General features: G+C 26.5%; 1 protein-coding gene and 2 non-coding genes across 4 annotated transcripts in view; 2 read left to right on the plus strand and 1 right to left on the minus strand.

Annotated features, from left to right (window-relative positions):
• LOC127287263 (ecdysone-induced protein 78C) overlaps positions 1 to 25,022 on the minus strand; it is a 36,719-nt gene that overhangs the window by 3,060 nt on the left and 8,637 nt on the right. The window contains exons 1-8 of one of the 2 annotated variants that reach the window (XM_051314100.1): positions 18,422 to 19,173; positions 13,999 to 14,703; positions 6,675 to 6,799; positions 6,132 to 6,273; positions 3,739 to 4,196; positions 3,370 to 3,669; positions 572 to 976; positions 64 to 215 (exon numbers count right to left, since the gene is read on the minus strand). In XM_051314100.1, the coding sequence (XP_051170057.1) occupies positions 584 to 976; positions 3,370 to 3,669; positions 3,739 to 4,196; positions 6,132 to 6,273; positions 6,675 to 6,799; positions 13,999 to 14,278 (1,698 nt within the window). In that variant the 5' untranslated portion in view covers positions 14,279 to 14,703; positions 18,422 to 19,173 and the 3' untranslated portion in view covers positions 64 to 215; positions 572 to 583. Of the gene's footprint in view, positions 1 to 63; positions 216 to 571; positions 977 to 3,369; positions 3,670 to 3,738; positions 4,197 to 6,131; positions 6,274 to 6,674; positions 6,800 to 13,998; positions 14,704 to 18,421; positions 19,174 to 25,022 lie in introns of those variants that run through there. The other variant, XM_051314101.1, reaches the window with a different exon arrangement.
• Trnag-gcc (transfer RNA glycine (anticodon GCC)) lies at positions 16,317 to 16,387 on the plus strand. The gene has a single exon. It is a non-coding gene; the product is annotated as a tRNA-Gly (tRNA).
• Trnag-gcc (transfer RNA glycine (anticodon GCC)) lies at positions 23,273 to 23,343 on the plus strand. The gene has a single exon. It is a non-coding gene; the product is annotated as a tRNA-Gly (tRNA).

The following is a 25,022-nucleotide window of genomic DNA, read 5'->3' on the forward strand; positions in this document are numbered from 1 at the left end:
CGATTATGAAAAACAAAATTTAATTAATCTCTGAAAAAATTTAATTAATGCAAAATTACTTACGCGATATACATTTTCGCAAAAGTTTCGTTTTGTAGAAATTGAACTAAATGTAATGTCTTTTAAAGTATTTTCCTTCCACTTGCTATAACTTCTAGTGATTATCATCGCATAACATTTTTTCACCATACTGAGCAATTTTTTGTAGATGAAATCTAAAAATATTATTTCATTATTATTTTATAATTATATTTATTACTCTTCCAACTTTTGTTTATCGTTAACGGAAGTAATAATAATGAAGTAAAATAACATATTTTTAACTTTTAAATTAAAAAGAAAGTTATTTGATTCAAATAATCGGTTACTTGACTATTATCAAATAAATATTTACTTGAAACAAATTATTTTTATTTGCATTAAATAAATTGAATTTGAACTAATAATTTCTGATTTTAAAACAGAATTAATAATTATTTAATAAAAATAAATATTTATTTGATAATATTCCAGTAACCGATTATTTGAAAAATTTGTTTTTCAATGTATTTTGAAAAATATTTATAATAACCTTTTTTTTGTTTTATTGTAAATCCTCTTCACATTTCGGAATGTCAAAAATTTCAGCAAATAATCCTGGTAACTTGAGTTTTGTCCAATTTTTTTTATACCAATCAAGAAGATTTGAATGTCGAATACCAAGTGATCTGAGTTCGGGTATTCTTTGTAAAATGCTAGGATTGCTTGTACTCATTCCATTAACATTGATTTCATTAGTTACTGAATTACTTCTTGACACTAGTGTATTAAAAGCTTCAAGTAAACGATCCTGTGACCTTTGTACTGCTTTCAAATCATTTAATTCAGGTCTCTCACTAAGAAGAATAGCACCAGAAAATAAACCTAATTCATCATCCGTGAGCTTATGAGCATTTAATAATGTAGTAAACTGCAATACGTCTGACACGAAATCGGGCTGTTTAAAAAAAAATTAATTATAATATAGTCCAAAATTATTATTTACTATCAAAATATATGTCTGATTTTATTTCAAATTCATACAGGGCGAATTGGTTGAAAATTCTAAATTAAGTTTAATACAATTTTTCTTGTTTTTTAGGACAAATAGAGAAACACATATTTTTTTGTTTTGCAAAAAAAAAAATTTTTTTGTTACGGGCATTTAAAAATTGTAGGGCAAAACGTCTGATAAATTTCAAATCTTTATAGTTTTTTCAACAATTAATATTTTTCAATTCTGTTTTTTGACTTCAGTGTGCTCTTTCTTTTCTAATTTGAAAATTATTAAATTATTATTTAGAAGTACGACATTCGGCCAAAAATCAATATATCCAAAAAATCCGACGCTTTTTTTTAGCTACTGTAATAAGGAATAAGAAACAATTTTGATAATTATGATATTTCAAAATTTACAGGAACGGTTGGTGAGGCTGCAGATCCCTCCCACTAAGAACGAGTTTACGGAAATCGGCTGCAGCGCCGCACACTCTAAATCTGAATCAGTGAAAATTTCACTGAATTCAAATCAGTGGCTCAGATTTAGAGTGCAAAACACCATGAAATTTAATAATAATTATTTTTTACATTTCGATAAATGTACAATAAAGTCCCCAGATCATAATTTTGTTCATAGTTTCTTTAAATAGTCGAAAGATAGTCGAAAGACAAAAAGGTAAAGGACTGTAGAAGTTACAGTCAAAAATGTCCATGAAAAAGGAACCTGTAATGTGTTATATCGGGTGTTGTTTGTGAGGTCAGGGGAAATCGGAAAGGAAAATAGGAGAAAAGGTTCTCTTACAAAAACAAACTTAGATTCGTTCTGACTCAGAGCGAGAGCAAACCAGTCAGCCTATGCTGGTGCTGTCTCTAATAAAAGTTAAATCCATGGTAGCTTATTTTAATCTGTTTGTTTAACTCCATTCTAAAAAATCCAATTGGTGCAACCAAAAACCCTGAGTGACAATTACATGTTGGTGAAAAGTGCACGAGCCAAGGTCGAGTGATTGCAACTCTAGGGACGTCTAGAATTGTACCCTGAAGGAAGATTTGGTCGCAGCCACACTCAACGATTCTGGGAGGACCAGGAAGACTTCTTGATTAATCAGCGGACAAATTGGATGATATACTATTGTGAATCCCCGGCATGGTGATATCATTGTAATTCGACGGAGATAAATGTAAGTTGTTTGCTCGTATGCGTGTGAATGCTCTCGGAGAATGATTGTATATTGTTGAAATTATAATAGAAGGTTCCACTTAATAAAATTGACATTTTGATTAATTTTAATTGATTGATTTAATTATTTTTGATTAATAAAAATTCTAATTGGAAAAAATGTATTCTACGCCGCCACAAACTGTGGTGCACTCTCCTCAAACCCTGATGACGAAATCTAAGGAAAGTGCGGTTAGTAGCGGAAAACTTGCGAAAACTAAGTCTGTTACAAAGTGGTCCTGCCCAGAAGGCACCACTAGAGCTTGTCAAGGTGGCTATCATAAGGGCCCCATGAATATCGAAAGGGTGAGACAGGTAAAGAGACAAAGAAGCGAGTACTTAAGCTGGTGAACCCAACAGAGAAAAGCTTCAAGTTCAAGGGGGTTAGAATGATGCGTGAAAAAGGAATTGTCTTGGAAATGGTCACTGACCAGGACCTCGACAAAATCATATCATACGATCAGGTAAAATCAGATGGGTACAATGTCAAGAAAGCCGGAGCGGCGAAGCCGAGAATCCTCATCTTTGACGTTCCATCTGAGTTGAACGAATACGAAGTTGCTTCTACCGTTCTGGAACAGAATGACAACTTAAAGTCAAACCTGAACGTAGCTGAATTTATGACGAACTTTAAACTTAAGTGGGAAAAATGGGAAAAAGAAACGAAGCTCTCACAAACTGGGTGGCAGAAGTAACTCTAGAAGTGAGAAACTCCCTCCGAAGTACCAATAGATCTCGAATTTACATCGGTTGGTCTGCCTGTAGATTTGAAGATTTCATAGCTGGAACACGGTGCTTTAAATGCTAGTGTTATGGTCTATATGTTATAAAGTTTAGACGTTTCACCCTACACCAAAAAAAACGAGAAATGACTTCCCAATTTCAGGCAACTGAAATTATTTTTTTACAGGCTATAATGTTATCAATAGCTGAACCACAAATTAAATATCAAGATTTTACTTTAAATAATTAAAAGATTTGCAACTAGAAATATTAATGGATAATCGTAAACTAATTCAAGTCGACTTAATCCAATTAGAATTGCACCTAAACTTGGAACCATTTGCACATTTCTGATTTATATCTAAACTGAATTTAAATATAGATATTATACGGGTGGACTTAAAACTTACCTCGTATATCAATTCCAATTGCTGCTTAGTAATGTAAGTACCATCTTCAAAAGTCATGGAGATGTTGGTGGTCATTTTTGAAATATGACTTAGCCATATTTCAAAGAAACCCAATTTTATTAAAATTAACTGATCGTCTTGTAGGAGATCAGAAAAACCAGGTACTTGTTTTGCAAATTCAACAATTTTTTCAATCGATAATTTCACTTTATTTGCAAACTGTTGACACAACCAAATTCTTTGTGATTCCACTGTTTCCGCCATTGATGACGCAACTTCAGGATCCTTTGGACTTGAAGGCTAAAATTAGAAATATTTTGTTAATTAAAAAAGAAAATAATTCATTTTTTTCTATGTGATAATACTCACTGGTATTATGATAGGCTTTTGAACTAAATCTTTTATAGACTCCTCCGTGTAGACGCAATGAGTACGATAAGCTTGTGAAACTCGAAGAATAACATCATAAATCGTCAATTGCTTTTCATCGATGTCCGATTGATCAGCTTCAACGATAGTAGGAGGCGGTACACGGGAAACAGTATTCTGACATTGGATATTGTTATTGTTATTACTAGTACTACTGCTGCTACTACTGCTGCTGCTATTATTATTATTGCTACTATTATTATCGTCATCATTATCATCGTCATTATTATTATTGTTTGAATTATAATTAATGCTGGATGCGAGTTGATGTACACGTGAGGTCGTCGTGGTTGTAGTAGTTGTAGCTGTTGCTGTTGTTATCGTTGTTGGTGGTACTGCTCCTACATCATCAGTCGTTCGATCTCGCGATCTCTTCGGAACACGACCATATCTTACCGCTGAAACAAATGAAAATAATTTCAAATCTCTTACACTCAAGTAAGTGATCAGTGTCATAACTTTTATTAATGAATTTTGTATTTATCTAGCAATCAGTTCGGGCAAAAAGACTAATCCAAGATCAATCCGGAATTGACATTTTAACGTCCCATTATATTTTTCGCTTAATTTTTATTTTTTTTCTTATTGATTCTACAAGGAAAAACATCTGTTTCGCTAAAACCAGATCTTTAGTATCTGGTATACTATCTTTAGTATAAATTATTTCTTTCTTTCTTGTAGAACCAATAATGAAATACTAAACCTTAAGTGGTAAATACTTGTAGGTTGCACTTCGAAATTTAGAAAATTCATAGAAACCGAAAACATTTGTAAGCAATAAAATGTAAAAAATATAACCATAAAATCGACACAAAAGTCTATGAGTGCATCCTCCAGATGTTGACCACTGGGGTTTTTTCCTCTCTTTTTCTCACGACAGGTCCAAGAGTTTCTGTTGCCCAGATTTTCTTCTGTTAGTAAATAAATACTAACTAAATAATTATAAAAATATGTGTTTTCTAAATAATTTTAAAAATTCGTGTAATTTTAAAAATTCGTTTCAAAAATAAATCTTGGCTCCATCTTTTAAAAATAGTTTTAACTTTAGATCACCACTTTTTCTAGACACCCTAATCTTAAGATACGCCCACACAAAGTCATCCCTTGCAAAGGCTGGGCCTAAAAGACCCAATCACATTTTTCTTTCGATAAGGATTTTCTATTCTTGTTTTTAATAAATCCAATCATTGATATTTTCTAATTTCACACTTTAAAAGATACTTTTAAGATACGCCCACACAAAGTCATCCCTTGCAAAGGCTGGGCCTAAAAGACCCAATCACATTTTTCTTTCGATAAGGATTTTCTATTCTTGTTTTTAATAAATCCAATCATTGATATTTTCTAATTTCACACTTTAAAAATATTCATCCCCAAACTTACACCCGTCTTTAAAAAATTAAGAAGGGATAGCAATATAAAAAACTAAAGACCCTAATGAAAAAGTCAGTAGTTTTTAAGTTTTCAAGTTCAATTCTCTCAGTTCATTCTTCTATTTCCAATTCTTTCAAGTTCCAAGTTCATTCTTTTAAATCATTTAATTTTATAAATATTTCTCCAGTGATTTGTCAATTTTATCTTCAAGTTCCAGTTCAAGATATCATTATTATATACCAAGGGTCCAAGGTTCATTATTAAACGAGTTTTTCCCACAATTATTATAAATAAAATTGTAACAAGTAAGTAATTTTATTATTTATCAATTCTCTTTCTTTTCTTCAATTCACTTTTCAAACTTCTAGTTCCGAAGGACGTAGTGCGATTAATTTGCGCATTTTTAAATTCACCCCTTTTTAAAAGAAACCAATTTGAAAGATTCCTGAGTTGTGGACAATGAGTCTAGTCTCAAAAGTAAATTAAAATTTACTAATTATGTTGCGTTGTCGGACGTAACATTAATATAACTTCAAGGAACAAAACTTATGATGCAAATTCGAGCGCATATCCTTTATGATTTGAAGCCTCAATTGTCGAGAAGGCGAATTCTAGGTGAATGCTTTGTCGATTTGTCACCATCAGGAGGATATATATAAGAGTTGTATATCCCAGTGGTGTAAATCCAGTTGTTAAGTTACATAATCAGATGAATTATGTAGGATTGTATTTATCAAAATTGTAATTTAGATATCGAACTCTAGATTTCAACTTTAGTATGCAGCTGAATAATTCGCCAAACCAATCCCAAATATATTTATTCTAAGTTCAATGAACATTTAAGTTTCCCATATTTATCTTATATCGCAATTATTAAGAAATCTGAGTCGATGGAAAAATTTAAAAGATATTGTTTGGTTCCTTCTATAAAAATGAATAAATTGAAAGTTAATACTCACAGTCTCTAGACATGCCAACTGCTAGACATTTCTTGAACCTGCAATATTGGCAGCGATTTCGATTTAGCCTTATAACCAAACATTTTCCATCCCTTAAGCATCTGTACTCTATCTGTTTTTGAATACTTCGTCTAAAAAAACCCTGAAAAATAAAAATCGATTGTTAGAAAGCAATTACATATTCGAGACGTATTGTTCCTATTGTTATAATATTGTCGTTAATATAAGTAGTATTTGACTCTTTTAATTTAGATTTTTCTAAGGGTTCTTAGGGAAAAGTTTTAATTAGTTCGCATTAATTGCCTAACAACATCCGGATATTCAAGATATCCTACGTATATGCTAGAGATATTCAAATTTCCAGATACGGATAGGACGTTCATAGGATATTCTGAAATGTCCGTGGCTGTTGGGGTTTTTAATGATTTTTGAATCATCTTCCATTAATCCTCTATAAAAGCGAGTTGCCAGATTTTGATCATATATTTTCAATGATCGAAAAGTGTATTCAAATTATAACAAAGATAAAATTTTCAAACTCACCTTACAACCCTCACAACTTGTGACGCCATAGTGATATCCACTTGCTTTATCACCGCAGACCTTACATGGAACGAAACTTTTGGCAGGCGTTGAACTATTGGAATCAGCAGCTGCATAATGTTGTTCTGTAGAAAAAAAAATTTTGTTTAAACAAATGTCTTTTTTAAGACAAGAATAGTAATATTTAATAATTTCTTAATAATTATCTATAATAATCTTAATAATTCTTAATAATTTTCGACATAGTTTTCTTCACTTTGTACTGAAGCACAAATAGAATCTCATGGTGACATTTTTCAGTAGGTCTAATATAAACTATTTGCGGTTATTTTTCAATAATTTCCTTAATTCTATTTATCGGTAGTGAAAATCTTACTGTAATTCAAGAATGTAATGGTCATCAAAAACAAGAATTAAAATTATTATTCTTATTCTATATATCAAATATTCTAAAGATCTTTATTGAAAGTGAAGATTTGATCTGCTTATATCAAGGATATATATATATATATATATATATATGAATAAACTATACATTAGAAAGCGTTCCACATAATGTAATCCAACAGTTTCTCTTTCAGGATATTTTTTTAAAGATTTTCTTATACAGCTTCAACTTTAGTCCTCAAACACCATTTACTTGTTGCTCTTATATTATTTTGCTGTTATATACACGTGGTTGTATATCCATAACGTGGTCGCAAATTATAAGCCCCGTTGACCTTTATGACTCACACACTGGTGCAAATAGAAAGTTCTCAAGCTTAAATCGCGATCAATAAACATGCTCATTGTACTCTCTGTACGTACATGATCTACACGTATATATATATATACCTTCATTTGATAAAATTTGTGAAAGTCTAAGACAAAAACTTTAAATACCTCATATATAAATTATTACAATTCTTAACAAATATTCAATCTCATTAAATGCGACCGAAAGAAAATAATACAGATTGTTTGATTGTTTCAATGTTGAATATTTTAATTAACCAAAAATATTAAATAATTGAGTAATAAAAGTTTTTGATCAATTTTATATAAGTGTTACTGATGATAAGGGGTCGTCCATAAACTAAGTTACCAATTTTTTATTCTTTTTAGACCCCCTTCCACCCTCATTACCATTGCGTTAAATGCATTTTGTAGACTTTTTGACCCCCCTTCCCCCTAAAATAGGTAACGTAATTTATGGACGGACCCTAATAGTTGAAATTTAGCAATTACTTCTTAGAAACCATTTTCCCTGTGTTGATAAATTTAATCCTCCTAGAGGTTGAAGGCAGTAGATATTTTTTAGATTTTCTGCGTCTGCGCAGAATGTTTGTATACAGCTTCTGCGCAGACGCAGAATATATCTACTCCCTATAACTTCTTGAAGGATTTAATTTAATTATTTATTTTATTTAAAATAGTTTAAATTATTTTTTTGGATGCTGTGTAAAAATAAAGTAAACTACATTGATTTTACTTTCATTCTATCTTAACAGTATTTAGTGTTAAGAAAATTTTGAAAAAATGGAGTTTTGAAAACCAGAAAAGACAATTTCGAAGAAAGATTTAGCAAGATCTTATATCTATAGGTTTCATGGCTGCTGTATAAAAAGCTAGTGAACTACATTGCTTCTAATTTAATTCTATCTTAATCGTATTAATGTTAAGAAAATTGAAAAAAGGATTTTTGAAAACCAGAAAAGACAAACAAATTTGAAGAAAGATTTAACAAGATCTTACAACAGGTTTCGTGGTTATACTGTATAAAAAATAGTAGACTACATTGATTCTGCTTTCTATTTGACAGAGTTTTCATTTTTTCGAATAAACATTTCTGAGTGGTTAATTTTAAGTTTCGCGCTCAAAATTTTCCGACCTAAGTTAATTCGAACAAATAAAAAAATTCAATCATATAGAAATTCTGTTAAATAAATATTCGTTCAAATTCTGAAAGTTCAAACAGATAAAAATTCTGCAAAATGAATATTCAGTTTCATAAAAATTGTATGATATAGAAAATCGGTTTAATAGAAATTCTGTCAAAAAATAATTCAAACAAATATAAATTCGTCTAAAAATTTAATTAATTGAATTTAATTATTAATTTTTTATTATTATTTAATTATTTAAAAAATTAATTTCACTTCTAGCCGAATTTTGATTTCTTCGAAATTATCATTTCATAGAAATTCCATGTAACCGATTTTCTAAATTACAGAATTTTTTATTGGTTTAAAAAAAATTTGCATGTACAAAATTTGCAAAATAAAGTGTTTTTAACAATTTGGACATTATTTATATTATTTCTTTTTAATAGGCACATTAGAAAGAAGGGAGTTTTTTTCCTCTACAAAAGTAGTAAGTTTCAAGATGGGGTGAAAACAATTAACAAAAATACAGTGTATGGAATGAGATAAATCCAATCGTTTGCACTGTATCTTTCCTAATTGTTTCATCCTATTTTGAAACCTACAGCTTTTGTAGAAAAAAAACACCTTCTTTATTGTAAGCCTATTAAAAAAAGAATTACAAATGTTCAAATTGCAAGAAACATTTTATTTTGCAAAAATGCATAATATTTTTTTCTTAATAAAACTGATAAAATAATTTTACAAAATAGGCGAAAATTTTTCAAAATATAAAAATTTAAAAAATACAATAATAAAACTAATTATTAGTAAAAAGTAATAACTAATTTTCGTTGGAAATAGTTGAAAAAATAAGTAAATTTAACTAATAATTAGTTACGTGTGAATTTTATTTTTTTTTAAATTTCTTTAATTCGTAGAAAAAGAATTTTTTACAAAAAGTTGCAAATATTCGAAATTATTTTTCAATTTTAGAGAATATTTTGAATTTGTAAGTATTGAGAGAAAATTTTTTTTGTTTAATAAAATTAATGTCGAACATAATAATATACATATATCATGTCTAAGTATAGACAAATTTGAAATGAGTGTAAAATTTCATTTCTCACTCATCCGGTTTGAATCGTAAGCGAATGTAAGTACGATGGTACGGAGTACGGTTAACGGTAATTCGAAGGTGAATGCTCGGGCAAATTGTGCATTACGATGCACGTACATTTTTACTCTTACCTAAGACATAAGTGAATATATCACTGTCTATTAATTAAAAAGATGTAATACCCAAAAAAATAGTTAATTGTTTTTCACATCCCACTTAATAGTTATAAGCAGAAATTCTATTTTTTAAATACCTATTACATATTATTTATTTATTTAAATTGTATTTATTTAATTAAATTTAATAAAATTGAATTTTATTAAATTCAATGCAATAATTTAATTTTTAAAACAAAATTTTTACAATTGCACTAATTAAAGTTTTATGAATAAAATATATTAAAATGACGCGACAATTAAAAATTACTGAAAAAATCAATTCACTATTTTAATGGAAATATAAAAAAATGTTAATTTTGTGTGAATAATAATTAGAGTTTATATATTATGGCACTAAACCAACAAGAAACGTATGGAAATGGGGACAAATACTTAAATTATTCCAAAGAGTATCTAAGTGTCTTGGATACCAGAATAGTTTGTCCTGTGATGCATTATTAGTCGGTTATTTTGGAACACGTGTCTCTCACTCATAGTCCAGCAAAACTCGATTTCATTTCATGCAGAATGCATCCTCTTTTTTATAATTAATTTTTTTTTAATTATTACTCTTATTTTCAGTTTAAATTAATCTAAATAAAAAGTATTCTATTTAGAAATTAAATTTTTAATTGTAAACAAATTTATATTAAATAAATGATTAAATATTTACTAAATTTATTTATTAAATTTATTTAATATATAAATTAAGTAATTTTGTCAATAGAAATTTAATTTTTCTAATAATTGTAATTGTATTTAAAAATAAACGCGAATTATATTAAAATTAATTCGAATGAGAACTGCGGTAGTAATTCAACATTTCCAAATACATATAATATTTATAATTAATTAATTAATTCAATTGCATAATTATTGTTATTAATAAATCAATTTAAAAATTTAGTTTTATTAATTATTCGAATTCGAATGTGCAATTCAATTTTTTTAATTAAAGGAATAACTCATTTGACTCATAAGCGAAAATAGTACGATATTAATTCAATATGCGCAGATTTTTATTATTATTAATAATTATTTTGATCAATTAAAGATTAAAGATATAATAATAATTTTAAATAAATTAATTATTCGTTTTATTGATAAATATCATCAATAGCTGATTTATAATAATTGTTTATACCTATATAGTAATATAAAATACTTCCCCTACGGAGGAAGAAATAATTCAATTCCGAGCAATTCTTATAATATAATTAATTCAGTTACGAAATTTATTATTAATAATTCAAATTCAAAATCAATGTGGTTCGATTATAATTTTTCAAATTTGGATCTCGGTATGCAATTCGATTATTAACAATAGTTCATTCAATTACTTAATAATGAAAAATTAATTTAATTTAATTAAATCGATATTTAATTATTATCAATCCCAGTGTGCACGAGTAACATGCATGTAACAGTTCCATAACAATTCCATGAAAATGTCCGCTTATTCGTGTAACGTGTTACTGGTACATGAATGTTATGTAACAATTATATATACCAGTAACACGTTACACGAATAAGCGGACATTTTCATAGAATTGTTATGGAACTGTTACATGCATGTTACTCGTGCACACTGGGATAATTATTTCGATTGAATGAAGATTCAACACGAATCAATTAATTATTCAAATTTGAATAACATTAATTTCAACTTATCGATAATTAATAAATATAATTAAAACGAAATTTTTTTGTAGAATTATGGATTAATATGATTATTTTATTCAAAAAGAAAAAAAATTACTTATAGACATTTCAATACCATTCATTTAAATTATAAAATTTAAATAATTAAATTAATTTGATTAATTAAATTAAAAATAAATAAATAGTTAAATTCACTTTTAGGTTAAGTTCAAATAACTAATGGTAACTAAATTAATAAGAGCCCTTTTTCACGGTGTGGATAAATTTAATCTTCCGAGAGGTTAAAGGCAGTAGATATATTCTGCGTCTGCGCAGAATGTATATAGCTTATGCGCAGGCGCAGAATAGATCCACTGCCTTTAACCTCTCGGAAGATTAAATTTATCCACACGGTGCAAACGGGCTACTATTTTTTTGTTATTTTACACTGAAAATTAGTTATTTTTTATTAATTACTGAAGGAGAAAGTCAAAATTTTATTAATAATTAATTACTTTTATAAGAGAATTGCGTAATACGAAAGGCGGCATTACTCGTATAATTGAATAAATAAATATAATTTTTTATTTATAATTTTATTATTATTTGATAGAATTTCATTGGATAGAATTTTTTTTAACTGAATTTATATTTGTTCAAATTATATTTTGACAGAATTTACATATAACCGATTTTTTTATATTACAAAATTTTTTACTTAACCGAAAATTCATTTCACAGCATTTCTAATTTTCATTTGACAGAATTTTCTGATAAATGATTTTTTGGTTATGTATAAATTCTGTAATAAGAAAAATCAGAAATTTTGTCAAATAAAAATTCGATCAAATAGAAATTATGTGAAATAAATTTTCGATTATATAAAAATTCTATAATGTAGAAAATCAGTTAAACGGAAATTTGGTCAAAAAATAATTTAAACAAAATATAAAAATTTTGTCCAATGAAATTCTAAGGAATTAATTTAAGACATTGATGCATCCCTTTTTTTTATTCAATTTTGAATTGATAAATTTTTTTTTTTTTGGTATTTAATAATTTATTTATTTCAATAATTAATTGTGTAAATATATGAGATGTATCTTATATAAAACAATAAGACCAAGGTGTACTTTGGAGTGCACGAAACAACTCACCTTTCTACATGTAAAGAGCGTAAGTGAGTACCTCAATAAGCTTACATAAGGTGGAGGCAGTATAACCAGGGGATCTAGGGAGTATTGCATATACAATCACGAATCACGCATATTTGCCATAAGCGGTTGCGCGAACACGGAAGAGTCTGCGCGCCTTGGAGAAATGGCGATATATGCAATACATGTAACCAACTTATAACGCGCGTTCACGTGCTCGTAAGAGTTACAAACCATAACAGAGTCGTTTTCCAAGCTGCTGGTAATTTATCTTCAATTTCATATATATCATGGTGTTAGTTCTGATCACGATATACTTTTCGGGAAGTTGCTGCAAGACTTGCTCTCTAAATATAAATTAACTATTGGTTTATTATATTTTCTTCTTTAACCTTTTCAGAAAGGAAAATAAGTCGCCTAAAGATCAAATTCCATAAAGTCGAATAAGATCCTCTAAGAGACTTCCTTTTACTTCTTTTTTAAAAAAAAAATATTTCCTTTGACTGTAAATGTTTTAAGGTTTCTATAAATACAACATTCTATCTTAATCGTAGAAAATTGTTTGAAAAAGGAGTTTTGAAAACCAGAAAAGACAAAAAAATGTATCAAAATCTTATATCCATAGGTTTCATGGTTATTATGTAAAAACATAATAAACAAATTGATTTTACTTTCATTCTATCTTAACGGTATTTAATGTTAAGAAAATTTTGAAAGAAAGAAGTTTTGAAAACCAGGAAAGACAATTTTGAAGAAAAATTTAGATTTACAACAGGTTTCATGGCTGCTGTATAAAAAGATAGTGAACTACATTGCTTCTACTTTAATTCTATCTTAATCGTATTAATGTTAAGAAAATTAAAAAAAAAGGATTTTTGAAAACCAGAAAAGACAAACTTTGAAGAAATATTTAACAAAATCTTACATCCATAATTTTTATGACTGAACAGAATTAACCAGAATTCTACTTTGATCATAGCTTTATTTTAATATTAACCTGCATTAAACCAACTTCGACCCTTCCTGAACCTTTTTTTGACTCTAATTTTACCCAATATTTAATCTTTTTTGATTCTACATTAACTTACACCCTACTTTTGATTTACAAAACTGAATTACAATGATTCCAAAGAGAATCAAATTCCATACATTCGAATAACACACTTCCTTTTACTTTATTCTTTAAAAAAAAATATTTCCTTAGACTATAAATGTTTTAAGGTTTCTATAAATAAAACATTTATATTGTTAATATAAATAAATAATCTTTTAATATTTTATTCATTTAACTTGAATAATTTTCAAATCTAAATACAAAAATATATCATTTTCGTAGCCAAGAGTTAAGAATAAGAGTTAGTGTGTGATAAAGTAAGGAAAATTTTCAACAGATCAGTAAAAACCAACCTTGTTTGATGACAATTCCTGATGGTAATTGAGCAGTTGGTAATGTTATGGTGGTCGATGTAACTGTACTACCAGAAATCACTGGTGGTGGTGAAACGCTTGCACTACCAACAGAACCTGGATCACTAAAACCTTGTGTACTATTTTCTTCAGGTCCATCAAAAAAACTTAAATTAAATTCACCTCCTGTATTGAAAGTCACTTCTGGACTGAGAGTATCCGGTGCTGTAGTACTACCCAAATTGGCAGTAAGTGATTGATCAATTTTATAAACATCCATTGTTTAAAAATTCTCTATTAATTTCTTCAGTTATTGCATCTTGTTGAAAATATTCTTTAAAAACATTTCATTCACAAAAATAAGCACTGAGAAAATAATTAATTAAAAAAAATTAAATGTTTTTAAAACTGATTTTGATTCCATTTTTTTCTGTAGAGAAAACAGTTTTTTTTTATTTCATTCAGAACAAGTTCTTTATTTAAAAATTTCTTTTTCAAAAATAGTATTTTCCATTGTATTCATAACAAGTCAAGATAACAGGTAACTTCAACCCATTATTTTTAAATTTCATACAGAGTTCCATTTCCATGAAATTTTTACACTTCTTTCCTTTTTCTGTTTGTACTTTGCTTTCTTTATTACATCATCGAAGTTTATTGGTTTTCCTTTACTAGGCATCATTTACTGCATCTTTGTTCCCTTTGCTGAAATGAAATAGGGAAAATAAAATAGAAACAAAATAAATTAAAGATAAGACAAATAATATTCTAGATTATTTAATTTCATAACGATGCTATATTGATTTTTTGCGAAAACTTTTGTTTAAACTAAACAAATTTCGGACAGACAGACAGACACTATAAAATTATATTTCACTTAAAATCATTAAAAGAACATTAAATAAATATAATCGTAAAAAACAGGAAATGTCCATCTCATTTCTATCGACTATCAAAAATGAAAGCAAATCTAAAACTTGATGAATGTTTTTATTTTATGTGGTTTGCATCATATGCCATGTTCTTTCTTACTTTCTCTTTCCCTTTTATGCAAAATATTTTTCTTACAAACTTTTCAAGATTAAATAAAGAAAAAAGAATATTATTGATATAGAAAATGTTATAGAAAACAAAAAATAAAATAACGTAATTAATTAACGTTTTATATAATTAAAAAAAATTAGCGCCTACATCCGAAGTTTTCTTGGCTGCTGTGTAAAAATAAAAGTGAACTACATTGATTTTACTGCAATTCTATCTCAACGGTATTTAGTATTAAGAAAATCTTGAAAAAATGGAGTTTTGAAAACCAAAAAAGACAATTTCGAAGAAAGATTTAGCAAGATCTTATATCTATAGGTTTCATGGCTGCTGTATAAAAAGCTAGTGAACTACATTGCTTCTACTTTAATTCTATATCTTAATCATATTCATGTTAAGAAAATTAAAAAAAAGGATTTTTGAAAACCAGAAAAGACAAACTTTGAAGAAATATTTAACAAGATTTTACTTCCATATAGATTTCATAACTGTTATACATAACAAAATGAATTAACCAGAATTCTACATTGATCCTAACTTGATTTTAATATTAATCCTGCACTTAGAAGATCATTCGCTATATTGTTAACGTTTTTTAAAAATAAGACATTTATCCACGATAATTCAAATGAATTTTCATCACATCTTCCAGATTAGAATGTTGAGTAATTTGTTTATAGTTAAAATGTAGATTTTCTACATCAGTATAGAAAATCAAGAACAAAGTTTGGATTCATCTTTGAAGATCTATTTAATCCTCCTGAAAAACCTTGCCAAGTTTGGTTAGAAAGTAAAAAAAAAACAACTAAAAGTTTTCTTTGGAAAAAGTGGCAGGCAGAGAGGATCTAATACACCACAAGGTCCATCAGTAGGAATCTCAACTGCAACTGAAGCGTCAAAGAAACGATGAACTCAACCAACAAAAGCGCACAAATCTCCTTCTTGCACGAAAAGACTAGCGTATATCTATCTTCAATGGTCCACTATACAGCTTTGAATCCAACTCATACAGATTTTTAAATAATCGGAAAATAATTTATTTTTAAGGATACTACATCCTACTACAGAATCTTTTATAGGATCTGTCGGTCCGCATAAATTTTTTCTTAAATCGTCAATTTTAAAAATTTTACAAAGAAAAAATTACAAATATTCTATATTCTGAATGGTTAATTTTATAAACAATTCCTTTCAGTAAAAAAAACAAATAATTTAGTTATAGCACATTTAAGAAAACTTAAAATTTACTAACTAATGAATATGATGATTTTACATAAGCATCGGTGGTTCAGTGGTAGAATGCTCGCCTGCCACGCGGGCGGCCCGGGTTCGATTCCCGGCCGATGCAATTTTTTTTATTACCGAATGCATTTTTAATTAATAAATAATTAATAAAAATTAAATTAAATGTGTTTTTTTCTAATTAATTACAGTGAAAAAAAAATTGGATTTTGATAATATTAACGAAAGGTAAAATAAAAATTTTTCATATCGAAAAAAGGCAAATATAAGTGTAATAACTGAATATTCAATAGCTATAATAACTTTTATTTAATAAGTATAATACGATAATAATAGAAATACTGTAATCCATAAATAAGTTATTTTCATCGTATAATAATAATAATAATAATAATAATAATAATAATAATAATAATAATAATAATAATAATAATTTTCTAAAACTTTTAAATATCTTTATCATCATTATCATCAGTCATTAGAAAATAATAATATAAATAAATTTTTTTATATATATATAAATATTTACAAAAAATAAAGAAAAAAAACCCAAAAACTCTCTAAATCTGAATTAGTAAAAATGTTTACTAATTTGAATTAGTGACTCACTTTTTGCTTCTGAATTAGTAAAATTTTACTAATTATTAGTAACTTTTACTAACTATTAGTAAAATTTAACTAATTCTAAAGCAAAAAGTGAGTCACTAATTTAAATTAGTAAAGATTTTTACTAATTCAGATTTAGAGAGAAAATAATATAATTTCATACTCATTTAATTTATCTAAAAAAACGTTAGTTTTTTACTGAAAGGTTTTAAATAAGAAATATATGTACTCTCTAAATTCAAAATTTCTACTAATTTTTAGTCAATTTTCACGAAAATTTTAGTAAAAGAATAGATATATAATATTACTATATCGAATAATAATAATAATAATAAAGTAATATTTTACTAAAACTTAATAAAAATTTACACTATAATTTTTAGCAGCAATCTTTTACTAAAACTTTAATAAACAAAATATTACTAAATCAAATAATAATATTTTATTAAAAATTAGTGAAAATTTTTACTAATTTAAATTAGTTAACGAATTCTCACTAATTTAAATTAGTGAAAATTTTTACTAATTTAAATTAGTTAACGAATTCTCACTAATTTAAATTAGTGAAATTTTTTACTAATTTAAATTAGTTAACGAATTCTCACTAATTTAAATTTAGAGAGTATAAATTATTAAATTTATTTTTAGTTATATCCTAAATTATATTTTTATAATTATTAAATTTTATTAAAATAATTATATATTGTAATTTCTTCTTTAAATGTTGAGTTTAAAATAAATTGTCTCTCTCTAAATCTAAAATTAGTAAAAAAAGTTTACTAATTTGAATTAGTGACTCACTTTTTGCTTCTGAATTAGTAAAATGTTACTAATTATTAGTAACTTTTAACAACAATTAATAAAATTTAACTAATTCGAAAGCTGAAAGTGAGTCACTAATTTAAATTAGTAAACATTTTTACTAATTCACTTTTTGTTTTTGAATTACATAGTTAAATTTTACTAATTTGATATAATTACTAATTACTAATTTCTTTTTATTATTGATTAGTTAAATTTCAATCAATTAAAATTTATAATTAAATTATAATTTACGAATTATATTTTAATTACGAATGATATTTTACGATAGTACATTTTTAAAAAAATTTAAATTAGTTAAATTTTACTAATTCAAAAGCAAAAACTGAGTCACTAATTCAAATTAGTTAAAATTTTTACTAATTCAAATTTAGAGAGTATTTTGAGAAATAATTTATAATATTGCAAAGAATGTAACAGTCGCGAATATTAGAATATAAAGAATGAGGAAGTAATCCAAAAGAGAAAATGAATTTTTCACTAAGGGTTAAAATAAAAATTATTTTAATATGATTTTTTTTATTTTCAAATACTATGGGCAATATACATGGTGATTTTTATGTGACCCCCTAAAAAAAAAATTTTTAATTCGTTTAAAAAACGAAAAAATGAGATTAAAAAAAAAAATTTTTTAAGGGGTCCAAATCATAAAAATCATCACTCTTATTAAAAAATTAAAGAAGTAAAAATACTTCTACTTTTATATAATTACCATATAATTTGTTGTTCTCCAAAATATTTTCTTGACAATTTTCCATAGTATTTTATTAAATATCATCAAGTCATCAACTGTGTACTCCAAAAAATGTCACTTTTTATATCACTAATTACTTGATATTTCCTCATATTAAACTTTTGATTTTCCATTTCTATTTTCTCTAAAAAAAAAACTTTCAGTTTTAAAAAATATCTCTTCTTTTTTTGATAAAATATTTTTAAAAAAAATCACATGGATTTAAATATCGTTCACTTTCACCTTTTTTATCGCTTAAAACACAAATCGATTTTTTTTTCTTTAAAAAAAAAGTCAAGCACGTGTATTATGACACAATTGTTATACACTTTTATATTAAGTCACTGTTCGTTTATTTATATAAAAAAAAATTCCCAAAAAATTTAAAAAGAAGAAATTTCTAATTTTTAAATATCACATTTTTTTTAACAATTGATGAAAAAGTGTGTTAAAAAAATGCTGCAAATTGAATATATTGCTGGAAGTTGTCTTTTCTCATTTGCGTTCAGTTTTCGCGTACCTGGTGAAGGTAAATAATAAAAGAGAAGATAAGTTGGTGGTGTTACGGCACTGCACTCGCGCAGGCAGGGAAGTATGTACAGTAAAACGATGTTTCACCGCACACAGGAGTGAGGAGAGATTTTTGAGAGAGAGAGAGAGAAAGAAAGAGAGAGAAAGAGAGGAAGGGGAGGTTAGAAATATTGGAAGGAGGGAAGACTAGAAAGAAGAGAGAATCGAGTGGATAGTTGTATATATGTTTACCTGTTTGGAGTGGGGGGAGTAGTTGGCAGAAGCCATTGGATGTCGAGGGGAAGAGCTGTCCAGGAACGTGAGGAGTCACTATACTAGCAGAGTATGGTGGGACCGGACGGAACAAGCTGCTGCTGCTGCTGCAAAAGACAGAGCTTGGAAATCGGTGAGGAGGGAGTGGACCAACTGGGTTCACCAACGATAATAGTTCAATGACCGAAAAGTACCGAGAAGGCTCTAACAGTTGCTATATACCTATATAGTTCTATACCCATGATCACGGTACCCGCTTGCTTATGCTAAAACAGATTTTGCTCTTTATATCCCATGCTTTCTGTTTATATATAAGCATCAGATATATCTATTTTTCTTCTTAATTCTCATTATCTTCTGTATATTAAATTCCTTTATGTTGGAACAACAACTATATTTGCGACATATTTATTTTCTATGTACAAATAGTGAAATTCAAGAAAAGTTGTCCGTTTATGACCTCCCCACTTCATGTACATCCCCGAACGAAGGTCCTAAGGTCTGTACTCAGGTAATTTGATGCCAGTCCTCGTTTACCCGTTGTCAAAATAAAGCCTATACTATTTTTCATGCCAAAATTCCTTGTGTACATTTTATTTCTCTATCCAGTCTTTGCGCGTATATTCTCTGTATTAAGTTAATATTCTAACACTTTAATATACTGTATATAATAGTATCTACACCTTAAAATTTTTTTCCTCTATGGAAATTTTTCAAACCTGATACCACTCCGTATCTTTAGTTACTAGCCTGGCGCTAACTATTAATTTTAAATTCGTTCACTAAATATTACTATTTCCACTAATTTTTAGTCAAATATTAATATTTGATTTCTTTTTACTAAAGTTTTAGTGAAAAATAACCTAAAAATTAGTGGGAATTTTCACTGATAGTGAACGAGTTCAAATTACATAATTACACTGGGACGAAAAAAATTCATGTTCTAAACTCGAGGTCAAACAATACTTTATATTTTTGGGGTCGATGAAACCGAATCTGAAGTCAGTTTAACCCTATAACGTAAGGCATTTGACAGAACCTCAAAAAACCTCAAAATTTGTCCTCAAACTTTTAAAATTAAAAAAATTCGGATCTATATTATGTTTTTGGTGTCGCTGAAGCCGAATCTGAAGTTCTCTCTAAATCTGAATTAGAAAAAATGTTTACTAATTTAAATTAGTGACTTACTTTTTGCTTTAGAATTAGTGAAATTTTACTAATTGTTAGTAAAATTGTTAGTAAAATAACTAATAATTAGTAAAATTTTACTAAATCAGAAGCAAAAAGTAAGTCACTAATTTAAATTAGTAATCATTTTTACTAATTCAGATTTAGAGAGAGTTCAGTTAACCCCATCACGTCTTACTTTGTCTACTTTATGTTTTTAGGGTCGCTGAAGCCAAATATAAAGTCTATTTAACCCTGTCACGTCAGGATTTTGACATAACTTTAAAAAAACATTTAAAAAATCAAATTTTGGAATTGTTTTTAGGTTATGTGAAACCCCAAAAACATAAAATAGACATGGTAAGACTACACTGAGAGCAAAAATTAGTTAGGGTTACCATTTTGAGATGACCATTTTTAGTTAGTAAACTATACTGCTGCTAATTTATTAGTTATGGTTACTATTTTTATTGGTTGGCATAACTATTTTATTAGTTGGTTTAACCAACTGGTTTGTTGGAATAACTATTTAATTAGTTACCTTACTAACAAAATGGTTAGGTACACTAACTAAATGGTAACAGTATAACTAATATAAATTAGCAAAAATACTCTTACTAACGAAATAGTAATTGCGCAACAAATCGTTTCTCTCAGTGTAGAATTTTTAATTACGAAATTTTAGGGTCAAATTTTGGGATTATTTCAGTTTGTTTCAAAAGCCTGACGTGATGGGGTTTAATAGACTTCAAATTCGAATTCAAATTCGACTTCATCAGCGACCACAAAAACATAAAGTATATAGTTATTGTAAAACTTAAAAATACGAATTTTTCTTGATTTTAATTAGGTTTTTTGAGGTTATGTCAAATATCTGACATAACCGAATTATGAAATGACCGAAAAACGCAATCAATAGAAAAATTTCGTTGCGAATTTTGAAATTAACCAATAAAAAATTATCAAGAAAATTGTGATTGGTTAATTTCAAAATTCGCGCCGAAATCTTTTTTTTATTGCGTTTTTCGGTTATTTGCAACTTCAGACAATTGGAAATTCAGTTATGTCAGGTATTTGACATAACCTCAAAAAAGCTAATAAAAAAAAAAGAAAAATTTTTCAATACCTGATACCACTTCGCATCTTTAGTTACTAGCCTGGCGCTAGCTATAAATTAAAATTATAATAATAATAATAATAAAAATAATAATTCTAATAATAGTTAATAATAGTTAGTTATTTAGTATAATGAAAACTGAAATGAAAATAAATGTGCCGATATCGAATAATTAGATATCATAAGGAATTAATGTTAATTACTATTAACAATTATTTCGATTGAATAAAGATTCAACATGTAACGATGAATTTTGAATCAATTATATAATTATAGAAATTTGAATAAAACATTGTATAATTATATAGGAGTTTGTCTATATATATATATGTTTTATCATATATAGTCTGATAGTTCATATTTATTATGGTATAATCTTTAGATATAGTTTGAGAAATAAAATTATATAACCCATTAATGGCTATATGCTTGTACCTACTACGAGTTATGATATGAAAGTAACTATATATATATTGTTTCAAGAAATTTCAATAAACTACTCTCTCACTTCAAAAGGCCAATATTACCGCCGCTTTTAGTGCAGTATAGAATTTTTATTTTTCAACTCAATATTTTTATTGAATATTGTCTAAATATTTATCAATACGATTCTTCAGTTTTAATAAATTTTTATTTAATAAAATTTAAATTTAACATAATTTTTATTTAACTCAATTTTGATTTTTAAAAAATTATAATTTTGAACAAAATTTCGAAACCGTATTTTTAGATTCTAGATTTTTCATTTAAATGAATTTTTATTTTAAAAAAATTTTTAATAAAATTTAAAAGTAAAAAATAAAATTTTTAATAAATTTTTTAATTTAAAAGCTTTTGATACTCTAAAAAAAATTCTCAAAATCGTCAATTTTGTTTATTACGCGCATTGTGACTTTACCCCTTAATTTTTTGCAATGAGTAGTTTCGAAAGTGAAATTTCTAGTTGTAAACAATTTTTTGTAAAAAAAAACTATTTACTATAAAAATTTAGTTTGAAGGTTAAATTTCTAAATATCTCAAAATACGTTGTCTCCGATTTTGACAAAATCTATGTAAGAAGAAAGCTACAATATTCTATTTTTCTTATTTATTTATTATAGGTACGTTATTTTTGAGCAGATATTTGAAAAATTTAAGAAAAAATGAACAAATTTCAGATATAGCATAATTTTTAATTTATTAGTGCAATAGATTAAAAAATGTCCCAAAAACACACTTCCATCGTTGACGTTAAATTTCAAAAAATCATAACTTCCTTCATTTTTATCAAATAAAAAAATAAAAAAATACGTATATCCTTATTTTTCATATAGATATCGAAAAAAATGTTTCGGGGAAAAAAAAAATTTTCAATGAAAATCTCCCGTGAAATGCCCCATATCTAAAAAATCAAGTTATACTCCAAAAATTGGGAATATGAAAGATCAGATAATATTCTTATGCTCAAAAAATTCAAATAACCGTTAAAAAAAAATTCCGAGCTAACTTTTACAAAACTCAAAACAAAAGCAATGTACACCAAAAAATTAAACCAAAATTTATCATCTCTACTAAAAAGTAAAAATGACAACTCTAAAATATACAAACATATTAATATACAAAGGCAATGCTCACCAAATACTTTATAAAAAAAACAGAAAAAAATTACAACTCTACAATATACAAAGGAAATTTAGTTAAGGTTTTCATATGTAAGGAAGTTTATAATATGTTACGCGGGCTACCCTAGATTTGTTGAGAACGAACGGACCAATACCATATAAGCATCGGTGGTTCAGTGGTAGAATGCTCGCCTGCCACGCGGGCGGCCCGGGTTCGATTCCCGGCCGATGCAATTTTTTTTTTTTTTAAGTTTTACAGGCATTTTTAATATTTTTTGTACAAATATTGTCCAACTTTTTTTGAATTATCTTAAATTTGATATTATCTTCGATGGTACATTGAGAATTAACTTTACAACAAAATATGTTTTTCTAGTTAAAAAATTAAAAAAGGAATTTTTTTACATTTCCATTACATTTTTTTTTTAATTTTTATTTTTTTACTAGTAGAAATTAAACGCGCGCAAGCGCGCCAAATTTAGTATTTAATTGTTTGTTATAAAGAAATTAAAGATTAATATTATCAATAATAATTTAATTTATTAGAATATTATTACATATTAAATGATAATAATGAAAATTATATGTTTACAGGCCTCGGATTATACAACTTTTTCCGACTTTTTTCAAAATACGACTTTTATCGACTTATTTTAATAAAATGCGACATTTTTTATTACATTTGAAAAAAAATGTTAATAAAATACCTTTTTTTAGTATAAAATTTATATCTTCTTCAGATCTTCTTCAATTCAATTATTTAACAAATTTTGAACTAAAATGATTCTTCACTAAATTAATTATTTTTAATAATTTTAATGAAATACATCACAAATTCAATTATATCAAAATTCAATTATTTTCTAAAATTTCTATTCAAATTTCAATTCTAAATCAACTAAAATTCAATTATTTTCAAAAATTTCAATCCAAAATTAATAAAAATTCAATTATTTCCCAAAAATTTTCAATTTAAAATCAAATAAAATTTAATTATTCTCAAAAATTTGAATTCAAAATTAATTGAATTTTCAATAATTTGAATTTAAAAGCATTTAAAATTTAATTATTTCTAAAATTTTCCATCGAAAATTTGTTTTTCAAATTTAATAATTTCAATTATAACTCTAAAGAAATTCAATTATTTTTAACTACAGTAAAACCCCGTTTATCCGAGGTGGTGTCCCAGTAGAAAATTCTGTATTATCTAAGTCTAGTCTACTTCATCCGAGTTATTTTTAATTTTAGTTTTTTATAAATATGAGTTTACTTTTAATAAATTCAAAGTGTTTAAATTATTATGGGATATATACAATATTATTTTCCCGTTTGTAATAAATAACAATTGTTTAAACAATAATAATGTTAAATTGTAATAACAATTCGGATTATCCGAGTTTTCGCCTTATCCGAGGTAGGTCCGGTCCACATTAGCTCGGATAATCGGAGTTCTACTGTATTTTAATAATATTCTTTGAAATTTCAACTATTTTTCAATTAAAAATGATTTTCAAATTATTTTATTTTGTCCGCATTTTCTAATAAATTTTTAGTGAAATCATCTAAAATTTTAATTACAAAACACTTAAAGTTTCAATTAATTTCAAAAATCTCAATTTTAAATCTTTGAAAGTTAAATTAAATTTAAAAAATGTTTTCCAAAAATTGTTTGATAAATTATTTTTAGTTCTGTAAAATTTTATAATTCTTTGAAAATTAACAATATCTTTTGAAATTTAATTATTTCTAAAAATTTCAACTTTAACCCTTCGAAAAGGATTATTATTAAAAAAAAACATTTTGATTTAAAAATCTCTAAAATATTTTTGATAAAATAAAAAACAAATCCACTTTTTTTTGGAATAAAAATCGATTAAAACGACTTTTTGTGTCTTTAAGTTGATTCGAGGCC

This window comes from Leptopilina boulardi, unplaced genomic scaffold (genome assembly GCF_019393585.1).
Source record: "Leptopilina boulardi isolate dan_hultmark-lab unplaced genomic scaffold, ZJU_Lbou_2.1 LbouV2_368, whole genome shotgun sequence".
Taxonomy (NCBI): Eukaryota; Metazoa; Arthropoda; class Insecta; order Hymenoptera; family Figitidae; genus Leptopilina; species Leptopilina boulardi.